At 32.2% G+C, this 22,644-nt stretch overlaps 1 protein-coding gene across 12 annotated transcripts in view; it reads right to left on the reverse strand.

Annotated features, from left to right (window-relative positions):
* LOC148603461 (uncharacterized) overlaps positions 1 to 22,644 on the reverse strand; it is a 77,345-nt gene that overhangs the window by 47,322 nt on the left and 7,379 nt on the right. For 3 of the 12 annotated variants that reach the window (XM_088553570.1, XM_088553578.1, XM_088553565.1), the window contains exon 1: positions 3,447 to 3,551. The exons of 3 other annotated variants lie outside the window; for them this stretch is intronic. In XM_088553570.1, coding sequence (XP_088409696.1) covers positions 3,447 to 3,472 — 26 coding nt within the window. In that variant the 5' untranslated portion in view covers positions 3,473 to 3,551. Of the gene's footprint in view, positions 1 to 3,446; positions 3,552 to 12,387; positions 12,484 to 19,622; positions 21,287 to 22,644 lie in introns of those variants that run through there. 6 more of the 12 variants (XM_088553580.1, XM_088553576.1, XM_088553579.1 and 3 more) reach the window with 3 other exon arrangements.

Below are 22,644 nucleotides of genomic sequence, written 5' to 3' on the forward strand. Positions count from 1 at the left end.
TAGGTTGAGAAGATATATATATACAATACAGACAAGTAATATGTAATGTTCAAGAAAATGTAGTTCTGAAGATTTTTCTAAGCAAATCTCTTTTGGTCCTTAACAAAACAAGCATTTCACCAATTAACATTAAAATCCACTGCAGCTAAATCTTTCAGTCAAACATACAAAGCTGAGACACATGCAGATAATAGAAGAGGGGAGGAGGGGTCTATTCTATCATTTGCACAGTTCTAGCACTACTTTATTACAATTTTCCAACAACAGGAATGTTAAATTCTTAAACCCTACAACTTGATCTGCTACTGTAAGACTATACAAAAAAATTTTCTATAAAGATATGAGTGTCGATCAAAAAGGGAGGTCCTACAGTGTGCCTTTAGGTGGGCTTGAGGTCAAGGGTACGTCTTTTAGTTATGATATGAACAAAGATTAACTGATTACAATGACAACTCACTCAAGTTACATAATAACTGTACAGATATGGTATCAGTAAGAATGGCTTTAAAATTTTAAATAAATGAACACCAATTGATTACAAAACAGTACATGATCTAAAACATGCTTTTAGATCCCTCGATTAAATTTGACGTCTATATAACTCTATGGTGAAAGCAAGTCACTATCATACTATAGTAAAATAGGCAGATATACAGTCATAGACTGTCCTCGTGTTATCAAAGGGAAATAACTCTACCATAGGTGTTTAAGAGCATTTTATGATTTTATACATTTTTCTTTTTTGACATTGTATGGAAGTTATTAATTTGATTCAAAAGCTGTAGTAAGTTAATATAAATGATTATTATGAAAAAAGGACAGATTTCAACAATTAAAATCATGCCTACCAGTATCTTATCTCTTTGTGATTCTCAGTCTTTGAGTATTCTGAAAAACTGTGACGTTCAGTATTCCTGGGATGACGTTAAGTTATGAGTCAGTTTTACTAATAAAAATCTTGTCGCAACATTATTTTTCACAATATATTGCACAATGTACAATTAAGCCAGAATACCAATTTCACTACAATGATTTTAAGGGAAAATGGAAATAATAACCAGGAAAGGCAATTTCATTAAATTGTGCATTTCTATGAAATATGTCATAATTTAACTTATGGTTTCACTAACCACTTCTAATGTTTCTGTTTCTCCTCTAAAACTATTCATGATGTTTTCGTTTGATAAACATTTTGCGATTGTGAGGGCAAGGAGCCATTGGCCATGAACCACTTGTGTTTCATGAGAGTAATTTTGAAAATTTTGCATGAATCTTTAAAAGAAAGCCCCCCTGAGATTCATAGAATTTTTATCAAAGAAGCTGGAAATGCCCTTATTTTTCTCAACTATAGCAGTGCTTGTCTTTGGCCATTAGCCCGAGGGCTAGTAAAAATTGATTTGGGCCAGCGAAATGATGTGTACTTTTCTAGTTCAGGCCAGCTGAATTCTTTACAGTCCTCTATTGTTTGGGCATGTTGTTGAAAATTTTGAAGGAAAGGACTACCATAGGACAGACTATGCTTTGAAATCATTTTAAATATATCTCACACAGCCAATATCTAAAGGGCAACAACAAGCAGCTTAGTCTATATATTTCAGGGCTCCATAGATCCTGAAGTGATCCTTTTGTAAGCAATAGTAAGCAACTGAATACATGTTATATACAAACAAATTTATTACATGAGCTAACAAAGGCTTTATGAATAATTAAATGACAGTTGGACATTATATACTGAACTGAATTAATTAAGCTGTATCATTTTTAGCTCCAGGTTATGACACAAATGTCGCAAATATGACAACCTTGTCCCCAAATGATTAACTTGTAAAATGTGCTCACTTTTGACGAATTAATCTGCCTTGAACCCAGCTGTTACATTTAAAAGTTATTAACTTTGCAAGACCATTCTAGAATACCTTGAAATCTGGAAATTGTTTCTGATCTGAAAATCCGACAAAACTTTTCTTTTCCTTGCTTCACAAAAAGTTTTTCAGAAAGTTCATAACCAACAATTGACAAGAAAATTTAAACTTTCCTTTCTCTCTCATCTACCTCGGAACAGACCTTTAAAAAGCAACTCAGCAAGTGTTTCTAGAAAAGCAGAGGACCCTTACCCTACCGGTCCATCTGGTCCATGCTCCCAGTTTTTAGTGGAGTCTGAGTTGCTCATTTACTTTTATTACTTTGTATGTATTGCTTTGGTTGTTGTAGGCTCTTTGTTGTGTTTGTCTGTTTTCTATGTCTGGTCTTAAAATGTCCCTGGATTACATTCTCTTTGATTTCCACTAGAATCTTGGTTCCCTTGATTACTTTCTATAACATACATAGTTTCAAATAACTATGGAATAACAGAACGTTTCAATCTCCATACCTAATTGTCCAGTTAAAATATCATCTAAGACATTTGGTCAGGTGATGGTCATTCAATCAAGGGATTCAAATAAATTATCCCCTTAAGTTAACAATTTTACTCGCTATACTTTAAATAGTCTGGTATATCCAGTTAGTATCATGAGAGAATTGGTAGTAAATCCATGGAGCAGTCAATTTTGTGATACAGTAAGTTAATGATGGGAGAAGGGGGCACTACCAAGATTTGACAAATGATGGAACACCAAATTCAAACATGAGGTTAATTTGCTTGATCAATTTGAGACAAAATCTGATGCTATGTTAACACAATATAAATGTTTTTCATTAATCTATGAACAGTATCATTCAATAACAATAATTTGATTTACAAATCTCAGGGTAACCCCCCCCCCCTACCTCCAGTCCCTTTTAACCAAGAAGACCAATAAATTATATATAGGTACAATAAACCAAAATTTGGAAATGTTATATTATATACATTAACAAGGAATAAACTTAAGAAACATATCAATTACGCTATCCTTAGAAAATTCTTAGATTTATCATAACATGACCTATCTATGGATTTTCCAAAATATGCATATCCATGTTTTTTTTATCATATTTTCTTTTAAAATGAGATCCTACTTGGTCCATTTCAGAAAAAAAACATACATGTACCTACCTACCAAGCAAAGTTGTAAGTAAGAAAACAAGAAACCAACATCATTTAGATATGGTCTAAGAGATGTTTTTCTTACATAAAAATAAACAAAAGTAGCAGTTTCAAGACCACAAGTCAATCATATTAAAAAGAACTCCACAAAACAAACAGAGAGTGACCTTATATTTATACACAGACAACAAGGAAGACATAAACATTCAATGAACTATTTTGCCATCATAACATCCCTGTCTCCCCAGATCCATCAATGTCATCATCTGATGTGTCCATAATAATGCCATACTCTGGACAGGATAATGTCAATATAATTTGGCATGCTATATACAGTAACTAGAAACAGTTGTAAACGACTGAACTATGAATTAGTTGACTTAGAAAAATGTCCTTACAGTAACTTTCACATACTTACATTTTCACCCTGGTGCTCTTCGACATTATTCACCATGTCCATTCTCCTTATATTAAACTTTAGTTCTATATTATGTTGTACCATTCAAATTTCATGAAGTGATCTTGTGACTTATACTTAGGTACTTGTACAAAATATGCCTCACCAATTTATTTGCACTTAAAAGTCCCATAAGTCCACAAACAAAAGCTTCCATGACAAAACATATTGTATCATCACACTTTTGAAATTGATTGCAGAGTGGACAAAAGGACAACAGACATATGCAGTACATGTACGTAACATAGGGGTAGAATCTATGAATATCTATGTTCTTTATTATTTGGATAAAACAGGTTTTAACATAAAATATTTGATATAATAACAATCCAATTTTTATACAGCATGTTTCATATATCATTAGCTAATAAATAGATACCAGTATTATTTTACTTACTACCTACTTACATAGATATAAATCAATACACAGTACATACAGTTTAGATATCAATAAATGATTGGTCTTATCCAGTAACCAGTAGCGGATCCAGGGGAGGGCTGCGGGATGGGGGTTTGAAAATTTGCCTGATTTCATGCAGAATTTTGGCAAAAATGAGCAAATGAGAGATTTGACCCCCATTTTTTTCTAGAACACAACTTGAACCCAGTTTCAAAAAACTTGGATCAGCGCTTTAGTAACAGTGTTTGATAAGGACTTCATAACTTTGTTGGACATTCAGATCAGCTAAGACTCCATTAAACTGAAACATCATATGTACCAGCAGGCCTTAGGTCTCTCCTTTGATGCTGAACCCTTCTGAGGACTGAAATGCCTGGCATTGAGATGGGCCTTGTATCTAGGTCTTGTGAAAATATGTGTAATTGTTGTTTTCAGAAATATTTTGTGAAACTGAAGTCATGCTTTAAGGAATCCAAAACTGGAATTCAAAGTCAAAGATTAATATATAATAAAAACTGTAAAATCTTCTTTTCTTCTTAACTAAGTTTTTCTCCAAAGGCAAAATTTATGAAGTTGCACATTTGTAAAATTAATGTTATTGTTTGTTTGTTTGTTGGGGTTTAACGTCCGAGCTGCAATATTTCAGCCATATTCAGACGAAAATTAATGATATAGTTTTGCCGGAGTTTCTCAGAATCTTTTTTCCTTAATGTTTATAAGTTTTGTTTTCAGTTTCCTTAATTTGCAGTACAAAACTGTAATGAAAAAAAAAATACCAGACTGATCAACAAAAACTCAGGCAATAGTCAAAAGAAGAAAGTCAATATAACAAATATGACAATACCAAGGAACAAGCTGGAAAGCTGTTAACAACTGTTTTTATTGGGCAAGAGCAGTGCTTATTGATACAATATGCTATCTTAGATTACTTTGGGGTCTTACGTCTCCTACATACAGGTATTACCCATCATCTTCAACACTGCCACCTTTAAAAAAACAAAATCTACTAAAATTTTGACATCTGCCAAATATAGCAATTTGACCATGTGCCTATCTTGTACTATCACAACTTTGAAAATTTGCAGTATTTCAATTTTCCTTAGGACTAAAATTTAATCAAAACTCACAAAAGACAGTCAGTAGCATTACAATAATCTCTGAAATTAAAGGTAAGATTAAGAGGAAAGTAAAGATGATGAATACATTACAGATAACATCTATAGATTGACCAAGGTGCCCTTACCAATTCAATGACCTTTCCTTAAACAGCAGTAAATTGAAACAAGACAGACAACTGGAGATAATTGTGTAACCGTCCCATAGATGATCATATTATACCATTATTCTATTTCTGACAGATGATATTTCACTTTAAGGACTGGTAGGTGTGTGACATGGTTACCAATTATAAATATCAGTGGGTGATTTGATATATTGTATCTATCACTGTTCAATGAACAGTAGTTTATCTATCTGGAAGGCAAATTAAAAAAAGCATCATGATAGGAGAATTAGTTATATTTTTTTTTTCATTTCAACCACCTTTTTAATTTTTCAAAGAAATAATTGAAAGAACCACAACTCTTGTTTATTGACCAAGGGCAAAAATGTTTCCAGTTAAAAAATTTGTCATAATAATTACAATTATTTCATTAGGCATTATTAAAAACAATTATTGAAGTTAGATTTCCAATGTCTCCCAATTGGGCTGGAGTGATGTGGTAAAAATATCTTTATCTTTTAACATAAATACCTTTAGAAGTTGTATTCAAGGTACACAAATCCAAGTTTATTAAACATGTATCTAAATATAATGTCTTCAGCACAGTCTTTTCATTGTTTTGAATAAATGTGTCTGATCAGTATAATTATAGATTAGTAGCAAGAACTATCAGACACACAAACAGACAGACAGAAACAAATCGCCCAACTTAGGAGGGATAAAGATATATGTACACTGTAATAACCAATATCAGTTTTCCTAGACAGATCAACAGATCAAACCAAAGCAAACCACATACACCTAAAACCCAAAGAACTGATAATTTTCAGCCTGAATGAATTATTCATAATATGTAAAGCTTTGAAGATATTAACATGCATATAAATGGGCCTGTAGACAAAATATCCTATCTATTTTACAAGTCAATTGGGGTATGGGTTGTGACTAATGTGAGGTGATGTTGTCAAAATCATTAATAAATAGTTCATTTGTCACATAGTTCATATGTAACCAGGCAAAATCTGTATACTGTAACATATGTAATAAGTTTAAAGCCCTGGTAGAAAAAAAAAATCATGCACTTCAAAGGAATCAGTTTTTTGATCTATTTGTTTTTAAGGATAAATATATATGTGCATGCATGACATTGCAAAAAACCACATGACTACTGTTATTAAAATGCACTAAAACAGTTTCTTTGCGGTAAAACGGATACATGTATGATGGATTGCACTGAATACATGTGAGGGTGAATGAAAGTTATTTTTAGTAAGATAAAGTAGAAAATGGAAATTAGCAAGGCTACCAATAGCCAGTGAGAATTTAGTCACCATTCCCTATAACTTTCATTGTGACATTACATGGCAAAATCACAAATAGGCTACAATGTTGCTGAAGTGTTTGTAGGCACTGTTAGGCAATATTGGATTTCAGATTTTGCTATGAATTTAAAAGATCACACATGATAGTAGTCACCATGGGTTGTCTTACTGGGAAAACACATAAAAAAGAACAATTTTCTACGTTGCACTCTCATTGGTTTTAGGTTCTAAATCACCAGGCACAGACCCAAGAAAAAGCATGCCAGGTATACATGCGCCAAGACAAATCCTACAACTTTGCATGAAATCTTTAATTCTTCACAAATTCTACCCCCCCCCCCAACAAGAAAAAAAGTATTTCCTTTCATTCTATTTATGCCACCCCTATCTGAAATCTACTCATGCTATACCTGGTGAATGTTTATACTCCATAAGTTACCAAGGGAGCAAAATTCTACACAGTTTCTATCATGAAAAGCTTCACATACAAAGCAGATTGTTATTACATGCTTAGTAGAATTTTAAAATGATTGAAAAGGCATTAAACCGGAGACATTCAAACCTGCTAAATTAAATTTTCATTGAATATTTGCCAAGAAAGGCCAAAAAAAGATAACATGTAGCCTAGGAACAATAAGAACTCACTCCAAGGAGATAAGGTCAGTATTTCACTTGTAAATAGGACAAAGACCACTACTTTGGAATGCACTGACATCTGTTCAAACACAGAACAAGATATTGGTTTATGGCACTGATCAATCCCTGACATAAACAGTTCATTCTAAAATCCTTGATAAGATATTTGTTCGGCACATTCATAACTTTTTTCGCAATTGATGTCTCAATATGAACTCAATTTATCAAGTGTATCAAGTTTTGAAACTATTTCATTCCAGGCATCTATGGCAATTATTAATTAGAAATACTGTGAGCAAGCAATCTAGGAATGAAAGACAATGTTTCATTACAAGTTTTAATTAATGATATACATGTATCAGGCACGTAGATTACTCTTGGTCTAGAGAAAGAAGTGAAGCCCATATACTGACAGGGACCCTGGGTCTCTCTATTATCACAGTGATTCCAAAAGCTACAAGTTAAAGACAAGAAAATGAAGACCTGACATGACCTTTCACAGCTACGTGACCTTTCACAGTTATGGAGCTTACATAAAATGTCAAACAAGACTACTCAATCAAGTATAGAAGAAATTATAATACATTAGTTTGTGATACTGGGCAGTATAATCACAATTACTTCATCATTTCTTTGCCAATCAATCTACAATGTAATTTATATACCATACTACAAGAACATATTGCATTTGTGATTATGAAGACAGAACTTGCAATAAAACTGCAATAATTCCAACATTCTCCGACCATTGTATTACAGATAGTGATGTGTACATCAAGAAATTGATCATGAAATCCATTACCAGTCAGGAAATTAGAGTAATTCATCAAAATTTCTTTACTGCTAGACCAATCTTCATTCATCAGATAGTGTTATATACAATATAGGTCATTGTATTATTGACTGAATAAAATAGGTCATTATAATTGCATTCTCAGCAAAACTGAAAGCATGATAATAGAGCTTTGGCCCTGCAATTTTATGTAGCATGTATGGTTTGAAATAACGAGACTAGATATGCTACTTAACAATCAAGTATAAAACATACAAAATACCCATAAGTTGATTATCTCTCTTTGAAGGCATCTGACAATATCAACAGCTACTTCTACATATGTCAATGTTTTATACTTATCCAAATCCATTTAACAGTTTAGTATGAGGATGTGAACGGTTTGACTGTAGGGCAACAGATGAGGTACTACAGACAGTTAGACTGTAGGGCAACTGATGAAGTATTACAGACAGTTGGACTGTAGGGCAACAGATGAGGTACTACAGACAGCTGGACTGTAGGGCAACAGATGAGGTACTACAGACAGCTGGACTGTAGGGCAACAGATGAGGTATTAGAGACAGTTGGAACTGTAGGGCAACAGATGAGGTATTACAGACAGTTGGAACTGTAGGGCAACTGATGCAGTATTACAGACAGTTGGACTGTTGGGAAACTGATGAGATATTACAATACATGCCAAAAGTAATGCTATAATTAGCCAATATTACCTAATTCTACAAATTATACCTATCACAAAGGACAATAATGGTAATCTATACTTTTGTTCTTACCTTTTAATGAAATAATAACTTTTCCTAAATATCACCTTGGTTTCAATTTTTCAACAAGAAGTTTTACCAAGTCAAATCTAAAACTTTTTCTACATTTGATTTCAACATCGGGTAACAAAAAAATCCTTTATTTTGTATGTCTATCAAAATAAAGATAGGAAATCGCAAGAACAATATCTTTTAATTAAGTTCCAGAAAATCCAATTTATACCACACAAGCAACATTTAACAAACTGAGAAAAATGCTGGAAGCTAAATATGCTGCTAGAGCAATTCAACTGAATAAAACCTTCTGACATAAAACATCTCGGCACCACAGAAAATCAGAAAGCCAATACACATTGACAGTTATTCTTCTGTTTTCCCCACAATTAATGAAATAAAGACAAGCCCTATCAAAACAATTTGGATAACTAGAACACAAGCCCAGAGCATAGGATTGATTTTTGCTAAGAAATTGCCATAAATCTCCTTACATTTATCAACTGTGCATAGAAGGTTTTTTCTAAAACTAAGAAAATAGTAAGAATTGCAATGCCTACAGAAAAAAAGTTAAAATGGTACAGAAATAACGCCTCCAAATAGAAATTGTTTTTAAAATGATCCAGCTACAGTAACAGTTAAGAACATGTATTAATAGGGCATCCACACCAAAACCAGGCAGTGGGTGGCACATGATAATTTTTTTTCAAAACAAATTTCATTTCTTTCATATCGCAACTGCATCCTTTCTCAAAGTTGAATGTCGGATTTTGATTAACTGCAATGACAAAAGAGAAATAAATTACTTAGAAAGCAATGAAATTCATTAAAAAAGGGAAATAACTCTTTCATTTTGCAAAACTTTGTTGCTAATAAGGGAACCGTTGCTAATAAGGGAACCGTAACATCATTTTTTAAGCCATCCATAGTCAATTTAAAAAAATCTTTGAACTATTGGACATATATATGATATAAATATTACATTGGAACAAAAAATTCTGTGGGACAAATTTACCATGTGCCATCCATATGATAGGAACAGCCTGGTTTCTAAAGCCTCTTAAATTTCCTGCAACATTATATGAAAGGTGCAATATTTTCTAGAAGAAAAAGCTAAATATTTATCTGTATCGCTTCAACACCTCCAAGAAAATATACAATATTTGAACAGGAAATGGTGGAATAATGTATGGAGATGGTAAAATAAGGAAATCAGCCCTTGTTTCCTGAATTAAATGAAGGATTAAATTCATGTACTGTTATTGCTATCATTATTGAATGAATCAGGTCACCAAATCCAGCCCCTAGCTTTCATTACCATAAGCTAGGCTATAAAGTAATGAAAAGTTATAAGATAAAAGCTCTTGATCATAAAATTAACCTTTTTGTATTTGTGATAGAATATATTGGATTTTAATATGTTTTTATAGTTTTTTGCTATAGCCAAAAGCCTACTAGTCTAGACATGTAAAACTATTCTGGGAGGGTAAAAATTAGACAAAAATAGAAGACACATGACAGAAAACTATAGTATGATACCTATACCAACTTCATTCTAACTCAATGAATAAGGTCATAATAAAAGAAATTGTGTTAGTCATAGCTCAATATCCCACTAGAAATATATAGATTTAAGCCTGGCCTAAAAATGCAATTTTGCAAAACCACATGAAAGTTGATTCACAATCATGAGTTCCTAAATTTCACAGTAAATTATTACCCTGTCAATTTGGTTTCCATATACCTAAAAGATTCCTAAATTTCAGTATTTTTCTTTATGAAACACATGCAGAAGAAGAGAATACGTGAAATATTTATGTTATAGTAAGGCCAATAGACACTTGATTATGGTGGAAATTAGGTATTAAACATTTAAATTTAGTACTTTGTAAGATATGTGGAAACTACACCGCTGTGCCAATAAAATAATGATCTCTTCTTTAAAGCATTGGCAAGGTAACAAATGCACTAGGAGTAGTTTTTAGGTCTTTTGAATATATTTGCCCCATCTGTTATATTATGTTCTTAGACAGTTCCATACAACTTGGTGACCCTTTTCACTGGGACTCATAAAAGCTGGTAAATTTACTCTGTACTGAATTCTAACCAGTACTATTCTGTTCCACTTATTTTGTGTATGACTGCTTTGGCATTGTCTCATGGACATTTCTCACAATTTCTAAGCTTGAAACATGAGTCTACACAATGGAATCTACTGCATAATATTTATACAGACCAATACTTAAAACCCTAATGCTACAACATAACTTTCCTATACTTATCTTATCAATATTGAAAAGATATTACTTATGTATGGTTTATTAAGTAATAGAAAGTTTGCCAAGAAAACTCAGGTCTAATTAATGATTATAGATAACCCAGGTGTGAAAAGATATTAATTATTGGCTAATTGAGAATATAGAGGTGGTTTGATTATTTTATCATATTAGATTTGTTAATGGCTTTGTACTTCAAGGTATTTGCCAGAAAAATTTGATGATCAGATAGATTTTTGTAACCACTGACAACTTGATACATTTGATATAGATAGTTTTTTGTTATCCACTCAATGTCCCTGTAATAGAGGGGATTACTTTTGTCTCAATTTTATTAAGTACATTCTCTGTTTATAAGGAACATATTTCGATGGAAAAGTAGATTTTAGTGAATAAATCTTTGAGTTGCAGAATGGACCCTAAAAATCATTGACCAGTGCAAGAAGCAAGGGAAAAAAAATTGTAAAATAATGTAGACTTTTTTTTTACATTACTAATCAGTTGAAAAAGAACATCTAACAAATTGGTTGTAAGTACATGTAATACCTCTTCCATGTTAAGTATTTCAGGAGAGTCTAAAGTTCAATTCTAAGGGTCAAATTGTCTATAAGTAATTATACTATTAATACACCAAGAACCCTTTAACTAGCATATGTTCATAAACCAGCATGTAACTTTTGATGATTCTAGCTGTATTGTATTATTCATAATGAAATCTACAGCCTACATAACATCTGTTTCACTTACTTACATTTACCATATCATTTCAATGTGCATGGATTAATGGCTTACAGTATGGACAGAGACAGGATTCTGATGAATTATCCTTTTGAACTTTTTTTTCTTCATTTCTCTTTATTAGCTTTATAGACTGATGGCCATGTATCTGGCATAGATTAAGGGATGGTGGGGGAGGGGGGGGGGTAAAACTTGCCCTTCCCTTATTAAAATTAAAAACCAATCTTTCTTTTTAATTTTGGTCTGAATTCTGAAATTTTTCACTTGTTTCATAAAAATAATGCTCTGAATTTTAATGCACAAGCCCTATTGAAAACATTGGATCCACATTTTCAGATAACTGAATTTGAGATATAGATCTACTTGAGACCTTGACTCATTAATTGATAGAATTTATTAATAAAGTTAATTTTGCAAAAGAAAAAATCCAATGTTACATCCAACCTCTTCTTGAAACACAGGAATTAGCATGGGAATTGTCATTGACAACAATAAGTTTAAAAAAAAAATCATAAAAAGTAGTAGTTCAGCTCTTATTGACAGGCATCAAAGAAAAAACTAAAAAAAAAAAAAACACAGTTTCTTGTACATGTACATGGAAACAAAATAACTTATCAATCCCATATCAAAACAAAGATGAGCAGAAATTCATAAAAAAAAAATAATTGATTATCTTGAAAAAAAAAATTGATCTATAAATAAAATAGTTGAAAATGAAAATTTTAATATGTTTTCAATACATAAAAAAGAAACTAACCGTAACTTAATCATCTTAATAGAATTTCTATGGCACCAAAATAAAATTCCAAATCCAGATGAATAAGTCGTCCAACATAAAAGAGATAAAATGCAAGCAATAAATATTACTGCATATTTCCTCTTTAGTTATTCAACATTGCAACACATAAATTCCCATATGAACGCTTGTCCAAGAATGTTACATAAACTTCACTATGATGGCATCCATCTATTGTAAGAAATTGTATTATGCTGTCAACTTTTACATACAAATGTATAATGTATGATTATTATTGATGTATGGTGAGATATAGGTCTGAATGGGATATCTTAAGGCCAAGCAAACAATGTGTTTATATTAGGCCAGAAGAAGTGAACTCTTTGTATATCTTGGTAAGCCAGTAAGTTTCTTACCTTGTAGTAAAATTAGATGATTGGAATAACAGTATGGACATTCAAACAATTGTTTAAATAAGGCCAAGAGAAGTGAATTCTTTGTTAATCTTAAGCTTTTGATCATGCTGTTGTGATATGTTATAAAGTGTACATGTAAATGTAACTGTAGGTTTGACTAATAATAAAGAATAAGCTAAATGGAATATCAGAAAAGCTATCCAAACATCCTTTTTTTTGTTTTATAACAAACTTAGTAGATAGAGTGTGTGTGTACAACTGTAAAGAAAATTAATTATAAGGCCATAAAGACATTCATACTCACAATAAATAGGTAGAACAAATTGAATTGCATGTGAACTTCAGTCAGAAAAAGAATTTTTTGTTGTGTACATGATGTTAAACTTTGTACTGTAAACCCACAGACACAATAAAGCACTGAATGGAGTATCCATAACTTGGAACCTAAAACTCAAGAGTTTGGAGTCAGGCCATTTAATTTCATTTGATAGAAAATCAGTAAGACCCAGATTAAAGTCATTCATATTATTATTTACATTTAGGTCAAAGAAAGAATCTTTTATTTGCTTACTTTTAAAGTTCAAAATATTGTATAAAAGAAAATTGGCTATAATTATCTTATTTGAACTCTTTCATAAATTAGGATGTGATGGTATGAGAAAGTTAATTCAGTTCAGTAGGAAATTCCATAGGAACCTAGATTTGTAAATAAAATGACTAGTAATAGGAATGAAATCTATTTATGACAGATGAATACTAATGAAAATTTGATGAACAAAGCTAAAATAAATGCCATATGTCACTTAAATTGTTTAAGAATTAATATTAGAAGAAGTTACCAAGGGAACCAAGATTCTGGCAGAAATTAAAAGAATGTAATCCAGGGATAAAGACCAGATAAGGAAAACAGACACACAACAAAGAACATAAATTAACCAAAATGACACGTACAAAGAAACAAAAGAAATTGACCAACTGAAGACTCCACTGAAACTTGGAGCATGGACCACAGAGATAAATGAGAAGAGAAGGAATTAACTAGAGGTATATTTTGCGATTGCAGATCATTTTGTAGGGTACTTTTTGAAAGTGATGGATTATTGCTTTTGTAAAATACATGTAAAAAGCCATTCACACCAATTGAAAAAATATATATATATATATATTGTTAATTACCCTTCAGATACCTTACTTATCAAAAGTTTCCCTTGAGTAACCCCCATCTAAGTTTCACATTAATGAAGATGAAAAGAAGATAAGTACATCATAGATACAGAGTGACACCTTAGATATTCAGTAAAAATAATTTTTTAGGGAGAAATTTAGCCTTATGTTAAGCCATATCATGTTACTTGGTGAATCATATTCTAAAATATGTCAAAGGTTTATAAAAAATTGTTATTTGAATTTCCAACTTTGTTTAATATTGATATGCATGGAAAGTAAGAATGTGTCACAAAGTATTCATAATAAGGTTCTTTCATTGAATTCATTAAAACAGATGACATTTTGAGTACGAGCTATTTAAGCATCTTATAATGTACTGAGTCAGGTCCACTGACTTACAGGTAGCTGCATGGTCACTGAGTATATTTTATTGGTCTTATCAATGAAATTAAATCAAAACAAATTAAGCCATGTCTATCTTCAATTAACTGCTAACTTTTCTACAGTTTAAAAAAGTATTTTCTGTTTTTGTCTATCATAATACTTAGTTTTCAACACCTAGGATGGCAATAGCAGTTCTGTTTATACCTAAATAGATGCTAGATATCATTGTATTAAAACCCACTTTTTCTCACTTACTCAAGCAAATATGTATATAATATTTGGGTTGTATCTTCTGCACATGCCTGGTCACTAGATGTTTCCTGGTTAACCCTTGTCCATTAAAAATAGCCACCATTACAACACAACCAATTCCTACCCTCCCCCTTTTTTCATGTAAAAACTAATTCAGACTACAAAATTAAGGATTGTCTAAAGTTGACTGTAATTGAATTTGATACCTAATATAAACATGGTCCTGAGTCAACTCTATCATATTTTGTACACAGAATCAATATAGCTAACAAATATATTGGTTTGGCCTGAATGACCTATAAGTGGTCACAAGTAGCTAGCTGTCACACCCACCATTGACCATATATCTGTCAAGACGACACAATATATAGCTAATCTAGACAAATAGTTTACACATTATAAACCTGTCAATCAAAGATGGTCACTACAAAATTTTTTTTTCAAGTCATTGTAGACTTTTTATGCTTTCTTTACAGTCACTGAGCAAGCTGGTAGTCAAAAGTTTTTAAAGGGGTATCTAAGCATGGTTATATTGACACATTTTTGTTCATACTTAGTAGTGCTAAGATTCCTTTAAAAGGGTCAGGTTTGTTGTAATCCCTAAAAACCCAGTTCCTGACTATGTGCCTGCAGAGTTTATGCTATTCTGATTCCTCCCACCATCAAAACTTCTCTCTCTAAAAATCACCACTATGTATTTATTGAAAATGAAAATATATAACCCGTGCAGGTCTGTGTGTCAAAAGAATAGGCCTACAGCAGCGCTAAGCTTGTCGTAAAAGGCGACTAAATAGTGCTCAGAACCCTAGCCAGGGGCTAGGGCGCTCTGCCCACAGAGCAACTGGGTTGTGTGCCCCAGGTGGTGGAATGGGGTACCCCTGGCATGTTACATGCTGGGGTTGTCAGGCTATCATATGGAAAACCTGACCGCAAACCATAGTGGTGCACCGTGTTGGGAAAGATGCCACATTCCTCACAAGTTAAAAAACCCTACTATGGTATTCTTTCGGAGTAGGAACCATAGGGCTCCGCCACAGGAGGCTAAATTGCCCGACCCTACCCACCTCTCCCTATTTCCAGTGGCCATCAAAATTTCTCGACCCCATTGTCCATGTGTCCCATCCCATTTTTCATTTCATCATCATTTCATGTTCATTTTATCATTCACTTCATGTTCATCGCCTGAATATAGCTAAAATATTGCTGCTCGGGCGTGAAACCCCAACAAACAAACAATGAAAATATATAGTCTAATTTCCTTTATATAATGAATGGGAAGGTATAGAGATGTTTGCTTTTGTACAAAAACTTTATAACAACTACCTATCAATAAGCAGGGACTTACATGGATTTTTAAGTATACTGGAAGATTTCTTTAAACATGTATATGTTCTTAAAATAAGGGGGGACTTAAATAATGGAAATTTTCCAAACCCTCAGAATTTAGAAAGAGATTAAAACAATGAAAGTCCAAGGTGCTGAAACCACCTTTTGGGGAAGAGACCTATTAGACATTCACATTCTATACAGAGGCATTATGTGCAGTATAGTGATAAACTTTTACCAGGTTCTAATTTTGGGAAAATTTAGCTGTCTGTCTAAAAACAACAAAACAAATTCCACATAATATTAACTCCAGGCTTTAAGTATTTAGTGCACCACTAAGCATCCACAAATAGAAAACACAAAATATTTCTTATACCTTTTTGCCCCACAATCGCAAAATGTTATACACGCCAAAATAACCTATCAAATGGTAATTTCTTATGAATGGAACATCAGTATTAAATTGCAAGTATTCCCTTACATGACACAGTTTTAAGGATATAGTTTTAAGGATAGATCTAAGATCACTATTTGTCCCAGTGAACTACAAGGAAATCGTAGTGATTCAGCTAAAAACAAACTATATAGCTTGTTATCTCTATAGGGTCACAAATAGTAAAAGCATGTCCATTCAATCTGCCAAACCACTGAAGACCTCTTTAGAATTATTATTTGAAGGATTAAACAAACAAGTAATACGGGTTAGATAAGCCGGCAAACACATCCATCAAGAAACCAAACCTCAATTTCATTCCATTGGTGTTATGAGCGGATTTTACCTACATGTATGCCTAACTCTGTCATGATTGTGAGTCACAGTACATTGCATGTATGGTAAACAAATTGTTTGAGGAGTAGTTCAGCACTATGGTGTTCATCATGCTGGTGAAAAGGGCTGGGTATTTTTTAAATATTTTCACTTTCTGCAAATACAATTAAAATCTATCAACTTTGGGAGTTACCTCCATCAAATTATACTCCCCCACAGGGCTTTTCAGAAACTTTTCCAGCTAATGTGTCAAGCATTACATAATAGACACTGTCACACACCTGAGATGGAAATTGTCAGAAACTGAATCAATTAAGCCACATGAGAAGACCAATATTTTTTTATGCAAACAAAAATGCCTAAAAATTTCTATTTTATCATTAAGTCACTAAGTCAAATCACTCATATACTAAAGATTGTTTAAAATGTCATTCAAATGACCTAAACCCTCTCAGATTATACCAATCTTGATGCTTCAATCAGCGTAATAAAATCGTCAAAGTACCTGTCTGTCACCATTGGTGTCAGGCTAACATAAGGAAAGAATTCTCCTCAAGCTAAGAAGTCAATTACCTTTAAATTTACACTGTTTATTTTGACTCATAAAAGTTTAAATTGTTCCTATCAGAATCTATCATCAGCACTTAGTAGCCTCTGTGACAAACCAGGCAGACAGGTAATTAAAAAATTTCATAAAAATCAGGCAAAATTCGTATAACTATAAATCTGACAATATGTTTATAATGGAAGATATCTGCTCTACAGAACTATCACTATTGACCCCTGTAATAAAGATAATTAAAGCTGAAAAATATTGGATGAAATGTTAATTTTTGTTGTTGTTGACAGTGTAAGATATTAATTTGAAACTAAAGTATACATCTGTAGGGTATTTCAAATGGAATGATAACGCACTTAACCAAAAGGCATAATAGCAAACCTGTTTCAATTTTTCAGCTCTTTAACATCCTACAGTAGTAATATTTTTGTGTCAGTGGTGATTTTTTCTAACCAGACCTAACTTTCTGCCCGGTTCTTACAAAGATTGACACTTAATTGCTAACCATTTTCATGGGTAAATAAATGCAATAAAATTCTACATTGGAAAATGTTTGAAAGAATGGTAAATAAATGAAATAAAGTCTCAATGATTACAATGTATTTACTGCCTTAACCAGAATTGTCATTTCAATTCCTGTGGTAAACTCACAATTTGAATGTCAAAATTCCAACACAAGTCTTAAAACATGAAGTTGCAAGCATACTCATGCTACCCATACCAAAATCATTTACAATGTATGCTCCATCTATATAATGCCACACACCAAATTTAAAAAATAATCCATCAATTAGGAGTCAAGATAAATGCCACAAAATGTGGATGGACAGACAGATGAACAAGCTGATTCTAATACTGGTTTAGTGGGGTATAAATATTCAGCAGCTGTAATACATATTCAGTAAATGAAATAAACAATTGCATGTCAGCATTTTTTTTCCATTCATTTTTTTTTCATATGTATAAATAGTATCAGTAGAAAACAATGGTTACTGTTGGTAGCTTATAACTCCTTGGACCTTAGGTGATATATCTCTTTAAAAAGAGACTGGCATGCATCCTTTACACAAGACTCCTTTCTCCTTTTAAAAAGTATATGCCTAGATCACATTGGCACTGATGCCCTCCTCTTCAAATCCATGGAGAAAATTTACTTATGTTAAGGAATCTATATATGGGTATTGCAGAACAGAATTCAATAAATTATTCACAAGACTGTAATATTTATTTTCTACAAAACCACAGTTCACTTGTCTTTCAGTTATATAACCAAACAATTTATTATGCACATCTGTAATGCAAAAGTGCAGCACTGACAATAAGCTGTCACAATGAATTATATGTTAGTGGTAGGAATGTTGGTTATTAAGACAGAGGCCTGTCTTATGTTAGATGTTGTGTGACTACTGGCAAATGAATCACACATGCTTAAATTTGCCCCTAAAATTTTTTAAGGAGAAAGACCTAGGGTAAGGGACATAACTCTTGAAATCAGTAATATGTTTGTATTATATTCAATTTCACCAAAGCCTTTTAAGCTTTCCTTTGAAACAGAATGAAATCAGTCCAAGTCAGTCATGGCGAAATTCTTCAGGCCGAAGGCGATATCCGTTGTTTTTTCTTTCTGTCCGGCAGAAAATCAGACCTGGCAAAATCATTTTTCAACCAGTCAGACATGTTGTCCTGCAACCTAACAAAATCTGCTGGACCGAAAAAAAAACAAGAATTTTTTCCTCATATTCCTGTTGATGAGCTTTAATCTCTGCATCAGTAAGCTTCCTTTTTAAGGGCTTTCCAGGGATGGCATCCCTATTATATACTAAAGCCAGAATCATTTCTCTGATCCAATTTAAATTTGCCTCGATTCGGATGCCATCTTTAAATTGGAAGTTCTGGTTGAGGCGTGTCTAATAAAAAAAAAGCATACCGGACATCTGGTCTGGAAATCATGCATATTTTACCGGACCTGCGGCTAAAAGTAACGGTCATGTACAACGGTCCAACAAATTTTGCATTGACTTAAATTTTAGATTTTTTAGTTGAACATATAGGGAAAAAAGTCCATAATTGTCATTCGGTCATGCACATCAAAAATCAATTTTGCCATGACTGCCAAGTTACTTTGATGCTTGCATGAGATTGAAGTAAAATGGTGAATACAAACATTCAAATGGTTTGTAATAGTTGTGTCCGTTACCCTAGGTCTTCCTCCCTAAATGACTCTTTTTTTTCAAATGAAGGGTAATAACAAAACTTCCAGGAATAGTCACAATGTTAAGTCCTATAAAAAATGGCAAAAATCAAGGAAATAACCTTTTATTTTTTTTCCGAAAGGTAAGAAAAATCAAATTTTAACAACTAATAAATAAATATATATACTTACAAAGATTTTACCCACTTCAACATCTCCCAAGTTATATATCCCTGTGACCAAAATCGAAAATTTAATCCTCAACTGTTTTTAAATTTAAAATACTTGTTTTTCCACCAAAATTTACAGAGATTTTATGGTCGAAAACACAATAACACAAACTAATCCACTCCTGGTTGGTTATTGCGATTATCAAGATGGCCTTATTAAATCTGTGCTCATCCTTTCTATTTAAATGCCCATTACATTTACTCTTTTGGCCACAATTATTTGTGTATTCAGCACAGAAAAGTAAGATTATCAAATTTCAATTTACAGAAATTTGATACTAATTTTCACCAAAGTCACACAAAGGCTTTGGTTTAAGTTGCATATCATCAATAATATGAGAGAAAATAGTCGTTGAACTTTTTAACTTTCTCTCAGCTGCTCAAAAGTCTTTTTTTTTTACCATAGTCCTACAGGTCATAAAAAGTCATTAAACAATATTCACAATCCAGCTGTCTGTCTCCTTGCTGATCTTCCACAATTCTAATCAGCTTAAGAGACAATAGATCACCTGTAATTATATTTTCGATAGAACAGGTGTTAAAAGTTTACGAAAATCTACTTATACAATTTAAGTCTTCCAGAAATACGTGTACTTCATATCATGAGATAAAATGTACTGTATACCAATAGATGACGTTTTCAAGGTATACACAAGGAATGTTAGTATAATATTTCCTTGAATGAGAATCATCAATAGTCTTCTATATGAACTAACACCTAAAATCCTGTTTATCCATGCACATTCGTCTTCACTTTGTTTACAAATGTCTTGTTAGACTTCCTGAACAAGAATTATGAAAGGTCTTATCAAGCCTTGATGCATCAACGAGGAAATGGTCAACATAACAGAAGTTTCACCATGGTTTCTCAAAGCTAGCATTAATTCTTTGGTTTAAGTGAATTGAGATTCGAAATATCTGTTTTACAATAGTTTTATCTATACTGGGCCATAAGCCTTGGTAGCTTATAGACAGATATGAAATACATCAATTATTCATACCAAAATTGATTTACTGAGTAAAATCAGGTTCAGATTTCTCCTGAATAAAGCTAATCCTTAAGTTCAAGAATATGAATACAAATATTCAGTATTAGAACAAGAGGGAGTAAGTCTTTGCTGAAATTTTCAGATAAAATTTCCCTTTGTAAATAGTCATATACACACTTAAAAAAAAGATCCTTAAATGATATTTTGTCTTCCTATATCATATCAAAACAAAGTAGTTTTAAGTTCCAACAATTAGGTTATAAGGAGTGTATAGATCATATTTCATCAAATTTCCTCCAAAAATATGAAATCAGAAGAATCCACTCGGACTTTAATTGCAATGAAACAACTTGTCAAATTAAAAGTCTTCCTGGTAGAAAAGAATCACTCCTGATAAATGTTTCCTTAACTAGTTTAAGACTTCCATGAATATTGTCAGAATAATTTTCAATAATCTGGCTGATTTAATCCTGAATTTTTAAGTCCTCTATAATAAAACCATTCAAATCACCAAAGATCATGTTGGTACTGTGAACATGCCACAGAGAAAATAGTACTTTTCACCAAAAAATTGTCACTTTCTTTCAATAACTTCTTGTCAATAGAAAATCACTTCTTGTCATAAGAAAATCACGCTGTGTCAAAAGGAATCTCTATACATGATGTCATAAGGTGATTACCTAATCATCTTTTGTCACAACATTCCCTTTTTCACATTAAAATACCATTATAAGGACAAAAAACTGGCTGACTGGTTGTCAAACAATAAGATTTCTGCTAAAAATTGCTGGGGGGAAATTCTAGACAAAGGAGGAAGTGAGATCTCAAAGACTTAATCTTGTATTTGGCAGTTGGACGGGAACTGCCTCTGGGAAATCAATAAATGATACATGTATTTGATTGTTTGTCATGTATTATTGTTATACATGTTTTACATGCATTAGTTGTAATTATTGTCAATTATTATTTTATTGGTACAAAATATGTACTAATTAAATTTATTCCAGGTATTTTTCACACCTGAGCTGAAATTAAATACTGACTGTTGAATATTTAATTTTACAGCTTTCATAATTATGGATCTGTTTAACTTAATTTGATTCAAGTTTTAAAGAATAGGATTACATTTCATAGAATACAAACTTTTGATCCATAAGAAATTCTATTGCTCTATAAATAAATATCTTTCCTTATCACAGAAGGAATTTTTCAATAATGTGACATAGCCAGGGTATCATGCAAATCTTCCACAAACAAATACAATACATAAGACATCGCACCAGTCATTTTAAGTGTATTAAAATTTATGATATCAAATTTCAGCAAATTTCATATAACATGAAAAATCTCATCAATTTGACGTTTTTAAACTTAATATCCAAGAAATATTCAGAGCTAATGTTCCCATATCACTCAGGTAGTAAACTGTTCATTAAATTTTAGCTGGAAAATTAAGCTTAACAGGATAATTAATTAGAGAGATTGAATAATCAAAATATGATCACCAGTGCCGAAGAACACCTAGATTTAACGAGTATGCGGAACTTGTTTAGCGAACACGAGTTAAATCTTGAGGCATTTTTGGCACAAGTGATCATAATTTGGTTATTCACGATAACCAACTGATTATCTAATTTATTATATAGATTTCCACAATTATTCATTGCTATTTTCAACATTAATTTTATTTTTTGTGAACGGCAGATTGATATTCGTGTTGTAACGTTTTGGTAGAAGAAAGTGCGAGAGTGAAATTACCAAATTTATTTCGCAGTGTGAATTATCGATTTTTTTTTACACTGAGAACATTTGGTAAATCACTGCTATCTATATAATGATGAATGCATCTTCTACATTGTTAAAATCGTTCATACTGAGGATACAGGTCAATATGGGACAAAGTATGCAATATTCATAACATTATAAATAGAGAGTTTAAAATCTTTCTGTATTGTAACATGTTAGCATCTAAGGGCAAGGGAAAAACTGGGCTTT

This window comes from Perna viridis, chromosome 11 (assembly GCF_037379345.1).
Source record: "Perna viridis isolate PV_CMFRI_1.1 ecotype Kerala chromosome 11, ASM3737934v1, whole genome shotgun sequence".
NCBI lineage: Eukaryota > Metazoa > Mollusca > Bivalvia > Mytilida > Mytilidae > Perna > Perna viridis.